Source organism: Eptatretus burgeri, chromosome 7, assembly GCF_056783735.1.
Source record: "Eptatretus burgeri isolate ZD-2024b chromosome 7, Ebu_testis_v1, whole genome shotgun sequence".
NCBI lineage: Eukaryota > Metazoa > Chordata > Myxini > Myxiniformes > Myxinidae > Eptatretus > Eptatretus burgeri.
This window is the reverse complement of record NC_140967.1, coordinates 9746290-9766478: the sequence shown is the minus strand read 5'-3', so window position 1 is coordinate 9766478 and position 20189 is coordinate 9746290. Positions and strand designations below refer to the sequence as shown.

The window sequence follows — 20189 nt, the reverse complement described above, 5'->3', positions numbered from 1 at the left end:
GTTCTACAAGTGCTGTTGTCGTTTATTGTTGTTGTTTTCTCAAAAGACAATTTTCATGTGGGGAACTCGTTTCTCTGCCTTTATCACTGAAGGAGAACGAGCATGAAGACCCAATCAGCTTGCCTCCTGCTGTGAGCCGTGCCTTGGTGCGACTTGTTGAGGAGTTAATAGGTTCTCCTCCGGATAGCGAGCTGCTGGCATCGGTGTGCAGCTTCCTCCTGGCTGCACACTCCCCGGCCTCTACCTACGTGTGCCATACCAGTGCTGCCTTCTATTTCTCACTGCACACAGGTGTGTGTGTGTGTGTGCGTGCGTGCGTGCGTGCGTGCGTGCGTGCGTGCGTGCGTGCGTGCGCGCGTTGCCATTTGATACCAATGATACCAGTGGTATTTTGAGATCCTTCATTTTCGGTAAAGGTCATCAGTTTTGCTGCTTGATGGTATGGATGGTCTTGTGCCAAATGAGCACGCCATTCAAATGCGAGGAATGAACGTCAAAAGGAAATCATTTTCCATTTGCAGGATCAGTGAAAGTCTTATACACTCCTTTCATTTTGGACGTCACATCTCGAACCCACATTGATATGAATGCCGGCTTTGCAGAGAGAAACAGTAGTGTACGTCGAGCTCGGATTCCGATACCGATTCCACCATCATCAGCAACTCTGAAGGATCTCAGAATGTTGAAACTGATGACTGGGATTTTGAAGAAATGGTTGGAAACAAAATTGGTGACGGAAACGCTTTCGGGGGAATTGTGGGGCCGTATCGTTTTGAGCCTTATGCGAGCAATTCAGAGGCTGGAGGAGGAAGCGACTATGGAGGTGTTTGTGAAGATGGAAATGCTGGTCACATGATCACTTCAGCTCGGTTGGGTTTGATTTTTCCATTTAATTGACGGTTGATACAGGAGGGATTTTGTATTGATAAATCGGTTTATATATTACTCAAACAGAAATACCCATCATAGTGCAACAACACAGATAAAATAGGTGACAAATGCTTTGTCCCACTGTCGCAAGGTGACCAGGTGTGTCGTATGTTACGGAATCTTCTCCTTTCATGCTTTCCCAGGAAGCCACTTGTGGGTGGGTATTGTGGGGGTGTTGGATGATGGGGAATTGTATAGGGGGGAGGGTTGAATGGTGTTGGGGGTAAAGGGGTGAAGGGGGGGAAGGGGGGGTGGCAGCATAACCTGAATGTTTTAGCGTCCTCGATCAAATCCTCCTAGAGGAATAGATGATGATACATACACACATTTTCTCCACTGCAAATAGATGGTGGTTCACCTGATTTGTTGAAACTTGTGTTGATAATAGATAATTATTTTCAGGTGCTCTTGTAGTAACTGCCAAGTAATGGCAACAGGTGTTTGATTCACCACTCAAATTGTCCATGTACATATGCTGGAAGCTCGGTGGAGATGGCGTGATAGTTTTGAGCAACGGATGTTTCTTCTGTTTAATCGTGGGGATGGCATTGGTGACGTGGAGTGTAACTCCAATTGTGGAGTGTAACTACAAGATCTAGCCATCTCTGTTGTTTCATCACAGTGCTCTGTAACATGTTCTGAGCCCAAAAGCGAAAATGTTGTAGGCCCGAACCACACTCGGGTATTTCGGACAAACTTCGTCCAATTTCTGTCAAACTTGAGGTGTTTCGGCCTTTGGTGTCGCGTGAAACCATTTCGATTTGAGTTACGATACAAGCAACAAGGATACATCAAGTTGAGATATTTGTGGAAAATCGAAAATTATTTGCCGTTTGAGTTAAATCATACTGTGATGTAACCCAGAGACGGTATGCCTATGACGGTCTACTTCCTGGTGCGACTTCATGGATAATAATAATAATAATAATAATAATAATAATAAAAAAAAGAAGATTGAGACTTTTCATCGCAAATTTACTTACTTTGTAATACGGAAATTGGAAAGACATCATAGAGCTCTTTTGTCGGGTATCTTGGGACAGATGAGCGTCGCGGTGCTCTGATGGTTTGGGTTCCCCTTTTAACGATGCCTCCTTGGCATGAACACAAAAATGATCTGTTAACCCAGCAAAGCACAACGTCAAACGAGAAAGGATCTTAAAATCTAAAGCCCGTCTGTGTCCACTTTGTACTCAAACTAAATATGACGAAAACAACAGCGAAGGGGGGGGGGAATGGAACTTTTATTAATGACTGTCATGTTATCCATTTTATCAGAGTAAAAGTTTGTTGAAATTTGAAGATAAAAGCTCAAATAGTTTAAATAAACGCTATGCCCTGGACATATCTGCACACACACACACACACACACACACACACACACACACACACACACACACACACACACACACACACACACACACACACACACACACACACACACACACACACACACACACACACACACACACACACACACACACACACACACACACACGCGCATGCACTCACACATATACAATCATACACAGACATATACATATATACGCACACGCATACACATACGCATACATACACACAAATACACTTACACACACACACAAATACACACATATACATACACACACATACACATATACATACATACATACAAAGACATATACATACTGTTACGGCTGTGGAAATTCGCATTACACCATAAAGGGTCCTCAGGTGAGATATCTCCATAGGTACATGTGTAGTTAGCCCAAACCCGTTGTATAGAGGGAATTTATGTGATCCATTCGGGCTGCGATCCTCCAGTTAGTCGTTTTTCTTTCTCTATCTTTTATTTCAAACAAACAGCATCTCAACAACCACGCCATCCCCACCACAGCGCCAACCACACTACAACCATGACACCTCCACCATCTACGCTACCACATCTACCACTCGCCATTCAACAGGCCCCGTGCGGTTACGATCTCCGCGGAGGAACAAACAAAAACCTACAACGATGCTCGGTGGGCTTTTCCCGCCTGTTTCTCCCGTTTGAGTTCTCCGCGCTCGGTGTGGGGGAGGTGCGATCCGAGCCGGGGGTCAAAGGTGAGAAAAGGTGGGGGCCTCTTTTTGGGGGAATAATTCTCTGGCCCAGAGCCAAAAACTGACTCCCCCGGCCCCCGCACGGGGCGGGGTGGAGGGAGAGCGTGAGGGAACGGCCCTTTTCGGGAACCTTCTCGAAGGAAGGTGGAGCTGAAAATGGGGCGGAGCGAAGGGCAGAGCCCCGCGCTACAAAAGGCGGACAGGACGGGTCGAGGGTTGGTCGAGTTGGTTCAAGAGTCTGGTTTTCGAGGCTTCCGGTCTGCTTGTCTTGTCGACGGAAGAGGTCCTGCTCCCGCGGCTTGGCGAGCGGCCCTGTGACAAAGGCACGGACGGGAGACGTGGCAGCGCCAGTTGTGAGGTGGACCTGGGCGTCCGGACGGGGAGTGCCGGAGAGGGTTCGCCGGCCGCGAGAGAGGTCGGGGCCAGGCGCGACCACGCTGACGGTCGTAGGAGAGGGACTCAACAGCCACAAACAGGGAAGTCACGACTTCCTTTCTTTTTCCTTTGCTTTTGTGTAAATGTGTGTTGGCGCCGTCTGTAAAGTAGAACTGGAGAAGTGTTGCCGTGTGTACGCGTATTTGGTTTTAACTCTTCCTTTGCTTTTTATGTGCATTTTGACTGTATGGCTGTGGATACGTGTGTGTGTGTGTGTGTGTGTGTGTGTGTGTGTGTGTGTGTGTGTGTGTGTGTGTGTGTGTGTGTGTGTGTGTGTGTGTGTGTGTGTGTGTGTGTGTGTGTGTGAGAATAAAAATGCTTGCTTGTTGAACTGTTCCCGCTCTGCTTCGTCTCTTTTCCTTTTTTTATTGACCCTCCATCTTGCATCACGTAAGGAGTTCGTAGAAGGTTCAATATCCCGGTAATTAATCGGAACCGTCAAGGCCGACGATAACACCGCTCTGTTATCACTGTAGCACGGAACAGACCGCTTAAGCGGTTCGTGTCCGGAGTCGGCCTGTGGCGTGGTACGATCGCCCAGTTGACCATTCGCGCAGGGACTTAGGTGGATCAAATTTGGTGAGCAACCCTATCCTGCGCGGGTGGGCAATTGGCACGATCGTGGTGAGGTTAAACCCCCACCCGTGACTAGCTCCCGGCGTTGTTCCGAGAGGGTCACGACTGAATTGTCCGTTCCGGTGGGCGAGGCGGTCGCCATTCGAGTCGAGCGGCCGATCGCATGCCGGCGGGCGCGAATTCGCAACACTGGTGTCCGGGAGTGGGATTCGAATCCGCCCCACCTCCAAGCTAAATTCACGGGGAACGGAGCAGGGGTGTGCGAGGCGACCCCTCCCCCCGCCCCCCCCGTTCCCTCCAAATTACGAGCAATTTAAATTAACCCCTTACGAGAAACAAGATGGAGTCTCAAGGCGAGCGGGTGCGGGGGGGGTAGAAATGTATATGTGTAATAATGTAGAATCCATGGCCCGGGATGGTTCTTTTTATAAACACGCAGCTGATGTTAATCCGTGGGGAAGCTCAACCCCATTTACTGAGCAATGACTTTGCCGGCAAACTGAGTCTCATAATGGCGGGGCGATCGCACCTCAGCGCAGCACGGAGCGAGCGGTTATTTATGGCGCCTCGAATGGCGCGACACGAGGCGAGTGCTCCCAACAGCCGTTTCAAACCACGTGGGCATGGCAGGCGAGGCAGGTGGACATTGGCGGGCTTTGGAAAGAATTGATGGACGATATGGATGCACACAAGAAGGCATTCAAGAGCGATATGCGAGGCCTGCAGGCGGGCATAATGGCATTTTCGTGCAACGAAGTGCGGACAACGTTGTGCAAAATGGCTGCGCCATGGGTGGGAGCGAACGAGCTGGGAGGGAGTGCAACGGTTGTCAGGCCTGCATTGGAGGCGGGTGAGGGTGAAATAATACGGGAGACGTGTTGGGCAAGAAGCGTGGAGGTGACGGAAAAGGTGACGGTGACCGAGAGGGAAAAACTAAATGGGGTGACCGAAACGTGTGAGACTAGACACGAGGTGACGACGGAAAGAAGAAAAGAAATAATAGTTGAGACTCGGGAGATAACAAGGGAAGAGACGGAAATAATAGAGACGCGGGATATGGGAACGATAGAGGGAAGACTACACGATCCAGACGGGGTTAAAGACGCGCACACACACACACACACACACACACACACACACACACACACACACACACACACACACACACACACACACACACACACACACACACACACACACACACACACACACACACACACACACACACACACACACGGAGTTAGTGGAGGACGATGAGGGTGAGCTTGCGAAGCGTGTAGGGACCCGGTGCGAGCGGCTGGATAGCCTCCTTCGGGAACGGAGGGAGACGCTATGCTCCCTTGAAGCGGATCTTGACCATGTGGGTTTGGTCGTGCTTTGCGAGGTCGAGGAGACGGGTGCTGCGAACGGGTGCACGAGGAGCTTGGGGGGTATAGAGGCCCCGGAAACCCTTGGGGTGGCACAAATCCCCAGTGTGGTCACGAGTGTGGTCCCGGTGTGTGTGGTGTCAAAATGCGTGTATACGAGTGTGGCGAAATGCATGCTCAAACGCGCGCAAAGCGTGGGTGAAAGGCTTTGTGTGAAAGGAACCACGTGTACACCAGAAAGGGCATGCGTGAGTGAACGGCCGAGTGCAAGGGAGACCGTGTGTGTGGAGAGCGGTATGTGAGGGAGATGACAGTCGGAATGTGGAAGCACGCAGCCGCGTCTCCCGGTGTGAGTGTGATGGAGTCGAGTATGAGCGTCGTGACACGCAGGTGTGCATGGGTTGAATGGAGACGACAACGGCGACAGAGGGACAAAAGCCGGGTAGCGGCCGTAGATGTATTGGGAACCGCGCCGGGTTCACCCAGCGGCCAGCGCGAGGTTCGTGCCGTGCAATGCACGAGGCCGCCACGTGCTCGCTTGCGGTAGTGAAGCCCGGTCCAGAAACGAGTGTGGTGAATGTTGCCGATCCCGCGACGGACAAAGTTTAGGCAGGATAACGGATTTGGACCGGATGGGTTCTCCACGCGGGCGGGTGTGTTAAGCTCCAACGGGCAGAGCACATGTGTTCGCATGGGGAACCCCTCGAGATGCGAGGCTTGTGTTTTTTTTGATGCGCAGGGTGGCGTCATGGCACGTGTGGTTGGAATCCGGCAGGAGGGTGAATCCCTGCCGGATGGTACCGTCCAAGAGGGACGAGGAACGTGAACAGCTGCCATGACGTCACGCCACAGGTGCGCGGCTGCGAATTGCCGCGCTGGTGCTGCGCATATATATATATATATATATATATATATATATATATATATATATATATATATATATATATATATATATATATATATATATATATATATATGTATATATATATAAAAAATAGCAAGCCTCGCTTTCGGGTGAACAGGATTCCCGGGCATGGGGTGGAATACCCCTCTGCCAGGGCACAGGATGGACACTAGTTAGGGGGAAGGGTTAGTGCGAGTTAGACCGGCTTCATGGGGCAGGGGTAAGTCCTCATGGTGCCCGTGGAATGGATTAGGTAGAGGGATTGCAGTTTAGATTTAGGATGGAAAAGGGGATATTTGGACTAGAGGACAGAGACAGACGTTGGATGTGTAGAGGGGACGTAGCTTAGCTACGTAGTGTTAAAAGGAACGTGCTATAGTTTAATGGACGACGTGGGAGCATGAGTCAGTTAAGGGAAGTAGTCAGAAGGATGGCTGAGTTCAGCGATGTGTGAGTTGAGAAGAGCGGAAATGTGCTTGTTGAGTGATTGAGGCCAGTGGGTCTGTGTGTATGGAGCGAATGTGGAATGCATGGTGCGATGAGTGATTGGGGGGAGGAGTGACTCCCGCCCAAGGGACCCCGGGGTCAGTGTAGAGTGAGTTGGTGGGTTTGTTAAATTGACAAAATGGAGGTCGTTTTGTTGTTGGTGGGAAAGTAGGCTCGAAACCCGTTTGGAGGGGTGCAGGAGCCCTGTTGACGGGCTGGGAGCGTGGCTGCGAAAGGTGAGTATCGCTCAGTGGGTACCCCCGGCACCGGGCTAGTCGGCCGTGGTCGGCCAAGGACCCATGGGGGGCCAGGATAGCGTAGTGGGCATGGGTGCGCCCGCATGATGCGGGGGCCCAGGGCGTCGTTAGCCGCGTGGACAGTGCATTGGGCACGGGCACCCAGGGAAGGGGCCCGGGGCGCCAGCCTGCCACGTGAGCATTTCAGGGGAGTCGCCAGGGAGGGCACTCCCCGGTGTTTAGGGAGCTGGTAGGCTCGGAGGCAGTGTAGTGCCCGGGGGTGCCATCGTCGGAGAATCGGCAGAGGGTCGTGCCTGCCAAGGAAGCCACGCGTCCCAGCCATGAGACCGTGTGAGGGCACGGAGAGAAAATTGGGGGGGGGGGCGAGGCCCGAAATTGTAAGGACACCAACACAGGCGACGGGAATCTAGGTTTTTAGAACCAATAGCTTAAGTGGGAGGTGCTTGTTGAAAGCCCGGGGAAGTTTAAGAGTTAATGGTTAGGGTAGATAGGAAGTGTACCCCTCCCCACCATCCATCCCTTCGCTCGCGTTGTGGGCCGCTGGACCCACTTTGCGTTAGATCGCTGAGGTCCGAGGAGGCCATCCTGATGCTTGAGTTGGGCCTCGACGCAGGACGCTAGCCCTCCCTCATTCCCCTCCGGGAAGGGAACGTAGGGGTTGGGAGTCGGCTCGGGGACGATAGGTTAGCCGAACAGAGACATATAGGGGGTTAGGGGACGATTTATAGTGGGGAAGAGTAAAAAATATATAAAAACAACAAAAAAATAAGTTGGGGCTAAATTGGGTTTTACAAATTAAGGGAGTGGGTATGTACAGTGACAGGCAAAGGCGATAGGTGGGAGGGAGACAGGTAGATAGGTCCGAGCCCGCCTTCTGAGTGGCCAGCACCACCGCACTCCCTCCACTGACCTCCATTTCAAGGCGGGAGGCCGGCCAATTTCATCGGCTGTTGTTTCGCTGCGAGGCCTGTACCGGCCGGATCGTCTGCAGCTGTTTTCTGCAAGGCCTGTGCCGGTCGGATCGTCTGCCGGCTATGTTTGCCTGCAACGGCCTTGTTCTGCAGGCTGTGTTTGCCTGCTGCCTTTGCCATGCCATGCCCACTGCCCATCTCCACCAGCCCCGTTCTGTTTTGATTTGCCCCCCCCCCCCTGTTCATTTCCATGCGTGCCGGGATCATCGTGAAGGCAACAGTTTGCAAGCTGCAAGAACTGTCCTGTTGGCAGCTACAACACGGGCCTGCAGTAGCGGCCCGTGCACCGGTTTTCTTTTGACTTTTGTTTTGCTCCCTGCAGAGTCCATTGATCCTGGGCCATAGTTAGTGTAAATTTTGAAAGGTGTTAAGATGTACTGTAAATATGAGTGCGCCCCCGGCATGTATGTGTTAGCGCCGGCAATTTTATTTAAGTCGTCTGAATGAGTGTGTTTGTTAGTTCGTTACTCAGCCCTCAGGTTATTTATTTTGGGGACACAAATCCACTGAATGTCGCACTCAGGGATCCGTATGTAAAACATACTAGGGGAGAACTACACATGATGTCACACGAGAATTTGACGACTCGGGACGAGTCTGTAAAAAGTGGAGGGGGTTGTGTTACGGCTGTGGAAATTCGCATTACACCATAAAGGGCCCTCTGGTGAGATATCTCGATAGGTACATGTGTAGTTCGCCCAAACCCGTTGTATAGATGGAATTTATGTGATCCATTCGGGCTGCGATCCTCCAGTTGGTCATTTTTCTTTCTCTATCTTTGATTTCAAACGAACAAAAACCGCCAAGGATGCTGGTGGGTTTTTCCCGCCATTCTTCCCCGCACTTGGTGTGAGGGAAGGGGGGAAAGGTGGCTCGCCGCCGATTGGTGGATGGACAGCGTGAGGCTGTCGGGGTGAGGGAACGTCCCTTTTCGAGAACCCTCTCGAAGGAGGGTGGAGCCGTGAAGGGCGGAGCCCTGCGCTATAAAAGTCTGACACGGGCGGGGCGCGTTTCTCTCCCTCTTCCTGCTCTCTCCCTCTTCCTGCGCTCTCCCTCTTCCTGCGCCCTCCCTCTTCCTCTCGCTCTCTCCCTGACTCGTGAAACTCGCCTCTGTCTGAAGTCGTTGTTGGGTCATCGCCGAGCTGTGTTGTCGGGTCGAGTGTCTCTGCGTCGGTGTGGAGCTCACGGAGCCCGAGGAGCTCGTTGAAGTCGAGCTGTGTCGTCGTCGAGTCTGGTCGAGTCGGCAGTGGAGGACAGCGAAGGAGACTGAGCTCGGAGTGGAAGTCGTGGGAGGAGGACTCGACGGCCGCCCCAAGGGAAGTCCTTTCTTTTCTTTGGGTTTGTGTAAATGACTGTGGGTGGTGCCTGTCCGACAAGTAGAACTGTTTAAGTGTTGCCGTGTGTACGCGTATTCGGTTTTAACTCTTCTTTTGATTTATATGTGCATTTTGATTATTGTGACTGTAAATACGTGCCTTCTGTGCTCGTCTGTGTGAATTAAACGTGCTTGTGTGAACTTGTTCCCCGTTTCACTGTGTCCTTTCCTTCGTTTGAATTTCCATCTTGCATCATGTAAGGGGTTTGTAGTGGGTGCAACAGCCCGGTAATTAATCGGAACCGTCAAGGCTGTCGATAACACTGCTCGGTTATCACTGGAGTACGGAACCGACCGCTTAATCGGTTCGTGTCCGGAGTCGGTCTGTGGCGTGGTACGATCGCCCGGTCGACCATTCGCGCAGGTACTTAGCTCGATCGAATTTGGCGAGCCACCCTATCCTGCGCGGGTGGGCAATTGGCACGATCGTGGTGAGGTTAAACCCCCACTTGTGACGAGCTCCCGGCGTTGTTCCGGGAGGGTCACGACTGAATTGTTCGTTCCGGTGGGCGAGGCGGCCGCCATTCGAGTCGAGGCCGCGGGCGCGAATTCGCAACAATACACACACATACATGCAGATATTTACACACATATACATACACATACACACACATATATATACACACGCTCATATACATACACATATATACACACATATACATACACATATTTATACACATATACATACACATACACACATACACACACACACACACACCCACATATATACATACACACACGCACATATATACATACACACACGCACATATATACATACACACACGCACATATATACATACATACATACATACATACATAAGCACAGTACATACGTACATCAATGCGCACACACATACGCACACACATACGCATACACACACGCATACATACGCACACGTACATACACACACATGCACACATACACATACGCACACACATGCATATACATATATACATACATACACACTTACAAACACGTACATACATGTACATCTGCACACATGCACACACATACATGCATACATGCATACATACATACATACATGCACATATGCACGCACACACACACGCACTCACGCACGCACACAAGCATACACACACACATATACATACACACGTACATACACACGCGTGAACATACACACAAACACACGTACACCTATACACACACACATGTGCACATATGCATATACACATATACACACACAGATATATATATATATATATATATATATATATATATATATATATATATATATATATATATATATATATATATATATATATATATATATATATATATATATATATATATATATATACATATATATATATATATATATATATATATACATATATATATACATATATATATACATATATATATATATATATATATATATATATATATATATATATATATATATATATATATATATATATATATATATATATATATATATATATACACATATATACATACACTGATGAGCCAAAACATTATGACCACTGACAGGTGAAGTGAATAACATTGATTATCTTGTTACAGTGGCATCTGTCAAGGGGTGGGATATAATAGGCAGCAAGTAAACAGTCAGTTCTTGAAGTTGATGTGTTGGATGCAGAAGAAATGGGCAGGAGTAAAGACCTGAGCCACTTTGACAAGGGCCAAATTGTTATGGCCAGACGACTGGGTCAGAGCATCTCTGAAATGGCAAGGCTTGTGGGGTGCTCCTGGTCAGCAGTGGTGAGTACCCACCAACAGTGGTCGGAGGAGGGACAAACCACAAACCGGTGACAGGGTGTTGGGCAACCAAGGCTCATCGATGCGCAAGGGCAACGAAGGCTATCCCATCTGCTCCGAACCGACAGAAGGTTTACTGTGGCACAATTCACAAAAAATTTTAATGGTGGTCACGGGAGGAATGTCACAATTGTGGCGTATTGGCATACGCGTGCAAAGCACAATGCGGAGAGCGTTGTGGGGGCATGGAGGAGTGGTGTTGGTAGTCATGTGTCCGCAATGCATATAGTTGTTCGCGCCGCTAGAGGCGTGTGGTAGTCTACAGTAGTGTACATCCGGACACGCAATAAACAGAGTTACGGCAACCCTCATGACTCTACGTGCCTCACTGCTCTCCGGACATTACATTGGCGACGAGGCTGTTTCGGATCGACGCGTGCAGAGTGCCTGGTTTTCCTCGGTGTTGACTTTGAGTCTTTGGCCGAAGCAATTGGATTGTAGGGCGCACGGAGCGCCGGGAAAATCGGCGCAGTTCGCGCGGTGTGAGTTCGATCACCTGGCGAGGAGCTCAGGGAAGCGCATCGCGAGTTTCGCTGCACGGGTGAGGCATAATGCCGGCGCCTGCAAATTCACGTCGCGTGAACGGCTGCCGGGCTCGGAGATCGTTTTATTTCCGATTTGCAAGCCTCGGGAATGGTTTCTGCAATGCCACGGCTAAAGGACGAGGACATTACATTCAACTCAGAAGCGGCGTCGGCCGTTGCACAGACTCTGAAAGATGTCCGGAGCCTCGATAACCAGAGCGCGACAGGTGATCCAGAGGTCCACGCGGTGTACCAAGTGCCCACAGCTGCACGCACAGTCTTCGGTGCGGGTCGTGACCCGACATTTCAACGCGGTCAGTCGGACGGCCGTCTGAACACTCAGGGACATCTACGGTGTGTGTGCCAAGTGTCATTGGCCATCATAACGGTCATGGATGGCGGTGTGCAAAGCGACGCCAACGTCCCGGGTCGAGACCTACTGCCTGGGCATAGCGATCCCGGCGGCCCGGAGCAGGAGATGCATCTGACGTTGAGCCTGTTTTCAATTGGTCCGAAGGTGACAAGACCAATGACAGTGGAGGTCGGGGTGAACGGGATACCGATTGTGTTTCGAGTTGAGACCGGAGCGGCGGTGTCGCTCATAAGCGGGCGCACCGCTCGTGCACTCCCTGGTCTACGTCTTTTCAGCTCTACCCTCGCATTGCACACGTATACCGGTGCAGCGCTGCCAGTGGTTGGCAGGGCACACGTCTTGGCGCCGGCCAGTGGCCTTGGACGTCCTGTGCCGAGCCGATTAGAGTGTCGGGGGGAGGAGGTTCCTGTTTCGGAGTTCGTACCTCCAGCTGCACCTGTGTCTCCTTCCACCGAAGCGACAGTGGATCGCACCCTTCCACCACAGTGCATCGCACCCTGCTGCGTATGGGGCTGCGTATCTGCAGACCAGTCAAAGTGCCCTTGATGACTCCTGTCCACCGTCAAAAGTGCCTACAATGTGCACGCGAGCGTCGGAACTGGACCTTGGAGCAGTGGAAGAAGGTCGCCTGGTCCAATGAGTCGTTTTCTTTTAAATCGCGTGAATGGTCGTGTTCGTGTGCGCCGTTTGCCTGGGGAAGTGATGGCACGAGGATGCACTGTGGGAAGACGACAAGCCGGTGGAGTGTGTGTGTGTGTGTGTGTGTGTGTGTGTGTGTGTGTGTGTGTGTGTGTGTGTGTGTGTGTGTGTGTGTGTGTGTGTGTGTGTGTGTGTGTGTGTGTGTGATGCTCTGGGCAATGTTCTGCTTTGAAACCCTGGATCCGGCCATTCATGTGGACGTCAATTTGACACGTGTCACCTCCCTCAACATCGTTGCAGACCAGGTACACCCACCCCTTCATAGCAATGGTATTCTGTGGTGGCAGTGGCTCTTTCAGCAGGGTAATGTGCCCTGCCACACTGCACACATTGTTCGGGAATGGTTTGAGGAATATAAAGTGTTCACGGTGTTGCCCTGGCCTCCAAATTCTCCAGATCTCAATCTGATTGAGCATCTGTGGGATGTGCTGGACCGACAAGTCCGATCCATGGTGGCTCCACCTCGCAACTTACAGGACTTGAAGGATCTGCTGCTAATGTTTTGGTGCCAGATACCACAGGACACCTTCAGGGTCTTGTGGAGGCCATGCCTCGGTGGGTCGGCGCTGTTTTGGCGGCACACGGAGGACCAACAGCATATGAGGCAGGTGGTCAGAATGTTTTGGCTCATCGGTGTATATATACAAACACACAACCCTAGTGTCTTGCCCACTACTCACCAGAAGTGTGTGTGTGTGTGTGTGTGTGTGTGTGTGTGTGTGTGTGTGTGTGTGTGTGTGTGTGTGTGTGTGTGTGTGTGTGTGTGTGTGTGTGTGTGTGTGTGTGTGTGTGTGTGTGTTTTTATCAGCTCTGTTCTGCTCACCAGACATGTTAACCTGCCGTTGCTGGCCTGAAATCTGTGATTCAAATCGTATCTTAAATATATTTTTCAGCATTTAGACAGAAGAGTGGCAATTTCAGGATGGTTAACCATAATTGTTCTGTTCCTGAATGAAAATGGGACTCACAGAAATATAGTAATACGAGAAATATCAGTGGATGAGAGGAATTGGTTTCCTCCCATTTCCTGTTAACGCAACTGACAAACAGACACAAACACACAAACCTCTCCTTTTAGCAATAGATGTTAAAATGCAGTGTAATTTATCTTGTGACCCCAGAACCAGACAAGCAATGTATTTATAACAGCCCTCATAGCTCCCATTCCTCCCACCCCCCAACATGATTAATAATAAAATCATCATTTTAAAAGTTGATTTTGAACTTGCCCTGTGCATTCACAAACCTCAGATATCTTCCCATTGGTGTTTACAATCACCCAAATAAGATCCGGTATCACCCTCATGGAAGTCTGCCTGGTCCATCCAGCTCCCATGTAAGTAATAGCTGGCACAAGCTTTGTGTATTTCCACGTCGTGAAGATGTCCTTCGTCGAATAGTCGGTAATGATCTACGGCATAATCTTTCCTAAATTACCAAGCCTTCCATGCTCACCCAAGGCCCTCCCGCAAGTTTCCAAATCCACTCACCGGCAGGGATCATCGGAGGTTTTGTGAGAACCCGTCTACGATCCCTCGGGCCTAGCACCCACATTGTCGGGATTTTGCAGTACGGAATGCTTCAAGATTAATTATTTGGGCGAGCTGAGAAAGTTCTCCAACTCTTCGTTGTGTCGAGGCACAACCCTTTCTCTCAGTTACTTTTGCAAGTATTTTTGGCTTCTTTTGGAAGCTTCGTGTGCCATTTTACCTCACAATGCTCATGTCGCACGCGCAAAACACAGAAACGTGCCTTGATCAACATTACTTCTCAAGGGGTTATGTACATGCACTCCAAGAATTCTGGGTGGATTACATCATTCAAGTCTCTCACTGGAGACGGGTAAATTGTTGAAAGCACAGGTGTTTTATCAGGGTTGTCATCTTCAATCCACCAAGGAGTCTGACTTCCTCAATCGACTGGCTCATCCTCATTTTTCCTTAAAACACTATTTTCGTGATTGCCTCCTCCTCGTACACTGCAAATGAAACCATCTTTACCCACCTGGTGCACATCAACATCTTTTATGGACCAATTGATGTCGGAGGGAATAGGATGAATGCCAAAACCGAAAGGGACAACATATCCATCTCTGTCGCTGAATGCTTCACGGAACACTGAAATGTGTGCGGCTTCATTCTGGACTGACCCCTGTCACCATATGTGCAATGCCATGGGTGACTTTATGTTATTGTGATCCAACAATTAAAGTGTTCTGTTTTGTATTGCTTCTTTATCCAGACGGCCGCATTGTTGAAGAGAAGCTCTGCGCCATCAATGCATTAAGAAAGCAATCGTCCCCTCAGGCCACTGCTCCACACACACCCGACTCAAGTTTCAGCTTTGCCTTTGAATCTCCGAAAGTCCCGCTCTTCCCATCCTCCTCAAACGCAGCAGGTGAGTGTTTGAGCTTTTGAGCACCCACTTGTTTACCTGTTATCGCCGTTTGCATTTTGATCGTGTCCCACAGCTTTGATGTTGATGTGTGAGGTCCTTTGTGTGATCTCACGTGGAAACTAAACGATAAACAGTCATCCTGTGACTTCGCAGGTAGGGCGTTGCATCAAACATTGTGCTATTCTGTGGAGGTGATGACAGCTTGTATTGTCTGCTAGCATCTCCTGATGGGTGTTTAGAATCCTATTGTTTTCAAAGACGAGGCCAATGTGTGTACGTCCACTGATCAAATTGTAAACTCCTGTCTTGCTTGAGGACTGCTTAATCAGCACCCTGCAATGGAGTATAGACGTGTCCAAGGTGTGGAAATGTTCATGACCAATTGTGACCCGGCTATATGAATGGTCGCTATGCGCTCGAGTTGGCCACTTGTTTCCATGAATGTTGGGGATATCCTGTTGCTGTGTCTTCGCACTCACCGTGGAGATGGTTTGAAGTGTAAAATAATGTATTTCTTTAGAATTGCCTTTCGTTAACAGAAAAAAAGACGCACAGAAGAGCTACTTACATTGAGAATATCAGACAAGTGAGCAAATTAAGATAATATTTTTGAGGACCAGTCAATAGCCGAGCATTGAATAATGAAAAGTAGAGTTTCTAAGTTGGAATGAATAACGAAGAACTATATATCTCTTTATCTATATACGTATCTATCTATCTGTCTATATATTGTTGCGGGGCTGGGTATCGGTGGCGAGCACGGCCGCTAGAGGGAGCAGAAGAGTCAGCTCCACCGAAAACACCGGAATTTAGGTCGTGACCCTCGGATAAGTCCGAAAGGCACAGGTCCCTTCCAGGACCATGAATCACCAATAATTCCACCGCGTGGGGTAGGGTTAATTGCCAAACTTCAATATACCTAATTACCCACGCGGCAAAGCTACCGGGGAGTTCACACCCTCGACAGACCTCGGGCGGGAAGAGCCGTTACCGTGCCCGAACCGTGTGTAACCTGAGCGGAGGTTACCAAGGCCTGTTGGTCCAAATGAACAATTTACTGCCTCGCTATTTCTCAACACACACCGTGCTAAGCCAATGAAAGAAACACAGAAACGAACTGGAACATTTAACAAAAGGGGTATTTATTTACAATAGGGGCAGAGAAGCACGCAACAAGGCAGAGTTAACCGAATAAAAGGAATGCAATGCACAGGCAAAGGAAAGCACTTACACAATTCTACTTAACAGACGGGGCCCAGGGGCACACACACACACACACACACACACACACACACACACACACACACACACACACACACACACACACACACACACACACACACACACACACACGATGGCCGTGGCCTTTATTGATACCCCCAGCTCGGAGGGAAGGTGAGCTGGAGGTGAGAGCCTGGCTCGGACCTTCCCGCTTCGTGCGGTCCTTGATCGGGCCCGGCGGGACTCGAACCCACAACACGATGCCGCTCCAAGCACCAGGTACGGAGGGTATCCTCTGGCGCTGGCACGTTCCACCAGCAGAACAGGCGACGATCCACGGCGGGAAGACTCTCTCAGCCTCAACCAACGAACCCTCCGACTCCCTCAGCACCCAACCAACGAACCTTCCGACTCTCTCACTGGGTCCCCCCACACAATTATATCCCTCCTTTTTGACAGGTGGGAGGGATCCGTCTTGTGTCATTCTCCTCATTGGACAGGCGTGTCGGGCGATCTCCCGGCCATCCGAGATTGGTCGGGGGGTGGTGCTCATGTCTCCGCCCCTCGACCAGGAAGTCGAACAGCAACATGTTGCGTTGGCTCCCCATTGGTCGAGAGGTGGCAGACGTGCTCGCACCCCTCCGATTGGCTGAGAGGGGCGCCATGCCCGTATTTGGAGCAAAATTCAAGACGCCAACGTCCAAGGAAACCCCGCTTGGCACATTGGACTCCGCCCACGGCTGTGCTTGACACGCATGCGCATGGTGAAGAAGTGAAGATGGGTGTTGTTGTCCTTGTTGGTGGTGAAGAAGCAAAGATGGGCGTTGTTGTTGTTGGTGGTGTAAAAATCCTAACTATAAAATAATTCACAGCACACGTACAATTAATCACCCATTAAACATAGGATGGGACCCAACCTAGAAACACATACTTACCGATATAACTGATCTATAGGACCTGGCTGTTGTGTGCAGTAAGCTTCCAAATTCGCAACAATATAAATGCAAGTTGCCAGATCATGTCTAAGTGCAGTAAACGTTGCAACCACAGCACGTAAGAGCTTTTGTTTCTGGACAGTGCATGCGAAATTCTCGACATATCGATATTCATGCAATTTCGAGTTGTGTAAATTTTTGCTGTGCATACTGGTTGTGCATATAGGCTCAGAGTTGTTGGTGCGCACACGTACTGGAAGTTAAAACAATACATATCCACAAACTATTCAGTCAGTTCTGTCAACATATAATTACCTTTTGGTCGATTTACTTCACCGAGAAACCTGTGCAGACTTAACAGTTCATGGCTATTATGTGGACTTGCAGCTGGGAAGGGGATAGTGGGATGTGAGAGGCAATGCCTTATATATAGAGTCTGGCTAACTCAATGGCACTATGTTGCCTCCCTCCACTGACATAGCTGACAGCGGTGCAATATAACAGTAGCCATATGTCTATGACCATACAAGAGAATCTGGTTAATAAGCGTTTGTGCTTATTTTTAGATTTAGTGGAACACATGCGCATATTTTCCACCAATGTTTCACTTTCAGTCCTTTCAGTCCTCGAGAAATCCCAAGAAGAGATGAAGTGGTTGTATTTTGCTATAAATATATCCAGAAGATGTAAATGTAAACGTTTGATGATTTTTCTTATGAAAAACCTCCTCTACCAATGTCATCATCCGTACGAATCCTCCATCCTCCTTCACTTTCAACTAGCTTTAGGTGTGAAGGAATTGTTATGTGCCACCAAAGTTGAGCAGGAATGTTACTCCTTTTCTTAGTAGTTTCCAGGCTGACAGGAGAGCTCAGAGGTAACAATAATCTTTGAGCTTTCTAGTCAGGGTTTGATCCCAGAACCAAGTTTAAGCTGTCATGCTCGTGCATCGCAGGTCGGGCTTTCCATCAAAAGAGTGCATCGCCCATCGAATGCCCATCAAGCCTCGTCTGCCACGGTGTGTTTTGTAAAGAATACGCAATCGTTGCTGGCACTCCGACCAAATTACAAAATGCTGCTCTTACCTTTATTGGGGCACTGCATCAGCGATAAGGCTGCAACCGCATAAATGATGCAACTAGTAGTTGGGGAAGGGGGAGTCGGTTGAGGACTTGGTGTTGGGAGGAGGCTCCATAAAAATGAATGTGTAATTTCCACCCAGTGTCGCACCTTTTCATCAGCGGTGATGAGTTCCTGAAGCTACTGGAATCGAGCTTTTTGAAAAGGGAAAAAGCTTTTTGACTCCTTGCACTTCAATTTACATCTTTATATTGGCAATTCTAGTTTTCATAAAATGGGTTGCGAGAAACTTTACGTAAAACATTCTTTGATTTCTTTATTCGAAAAACAAAAGACCAGTGGATATGTAAGACAATTCCTCTTTAATTTTAGAATGATGAGTTAGGGTTAAGTGTTGCGAAGTTGGAAACTTTTTTATTAAAACTCAAAATAGTTGTTCGCCTTGAAGTAAGAACCTTAGTAACTTGTGAGTGAGAGATTTTCAGAATTGCTGTATCATCAGCTGAGTACCACTCCATATTGAGGTTTCAACCCTTTCAGGCTGTAACCTCTCCAAATGGTGGGTCCACAACCTCAGTTTTTGGTCCACATCAGTTGATCCATGACCTCGACTATGTTCGCACAGTCAGTTGTTCTGGCATTTTAAACTCACTTTCGAATTCTCTGCCTTTAACATATAGCTTTACCTATTGACGTTTACCTCCCTTATTATAAGCTTTTGTGTATTGTACATTCACAATCTTACATGTGAGTTGCTGTGGTGCAGAGCTTGGTTCCATCTTTGCAGGTTTTAGCACGATGAAAGTCAGCTGTCGAGTTCACAGTACGCATGTGGTACTTGTTGAAGTTTGTAATATTAATCTTTCAACTGAAATTCAATGTCAAAAAATATATATATATATATATATATATATATATATATATATATATATATATATATATATGAAAGTGCTGTTGCTTGCTTTCTTGCTTGATGGTGTGCAGAAATGACCAAGGGGAAGAGCCCCAAAGGTTCTCCACCATCTCCTGTGCAACCATCATCTGACATCCCTAAGCTACGGCGCCAGGTGGCCATTCGTCATCATGACTCGAGCCTCGACGACTTGCGAGAGCTTCCAGAGGTGGAGGCTGAGTGTGGTAATTTGCCAGTTGTTGGCTATGACGATTCTAGGCAAGACCACCAGAGCAGTGATGGTGACAGTGCATCAAGTCAGACACTGTGTGATGAAGTCGATATCACAATTGACTGTCACAGCACAACTGGTGTGGAGGAGCCCTGTGGACCAGTTGATCTGAAACACTTGGTGTCTGATGGTGAGACTGGTGACAAGCCAACCGCAACTTCCCATAATGCTGATGAAAGCAAGGTTGATGATGTGTTTCAAGGTTTCATCAGGAAGGATCATCAGCCGTTTGACACGGGCACGCTAGATGGAGCCTGGGGTGAACATGGCTTAATCGGTGGACAAAGCTCATTTGAAAGCGCCGATACAATCAGTAGTAGAAGTGAATCGTTGCACCGTAGCTTGGAAGATGGTGACACTCAAAGTAGTAGCCGCTTGCAGGCTGGCACAGGATGTGCAAGAATGCTGCAACATGTGCTGAGTCGAAATTGGGACCTCGGCTTGGCCTTTCCAAGCGTGTCTCATGGTACGTTAAACTGCCCCAAGAGCCCTTTGGAGAGAAGTTCTGACGAAGAATGGATGACAGGATTTTTTCCAGGTTCCTCTGTTGACAGTGACACGACTATGGCTACAGAACCTTTGTGCAAGT

At 49.0% G+C, this 20189-nt stretch overlaps 1 protein-coding gene across 7 annotated transcripts in view; it reads left to right on the top strand.

Moving 5' to 3' along the window:
* Positions 1-20189, top strand: part of LYST (lysosomal trafficking regulator) — a 346449-nt gene that overhangs the window by 174324 nt on the left and 151936 nt on the right. For all 7 annotated transcript variants that reach the window (XM_085887393.1, XM_085887392.1, XM_085887391.1 and 4 more), the window contains 3 exons: positions 93-291; positions 15025-15180; positions 19401-20187. In XM_085887393.1, coding sequence (XP_085743519.1) covers positions 93-291; positions 15025-15180; positions 19401-20187 — 1142 coding nt within the window. The remainder of the gene's footprint in view (positions 1-92; positions 292-15024; positions 15181-19400; positions 20188-20189) is intronic.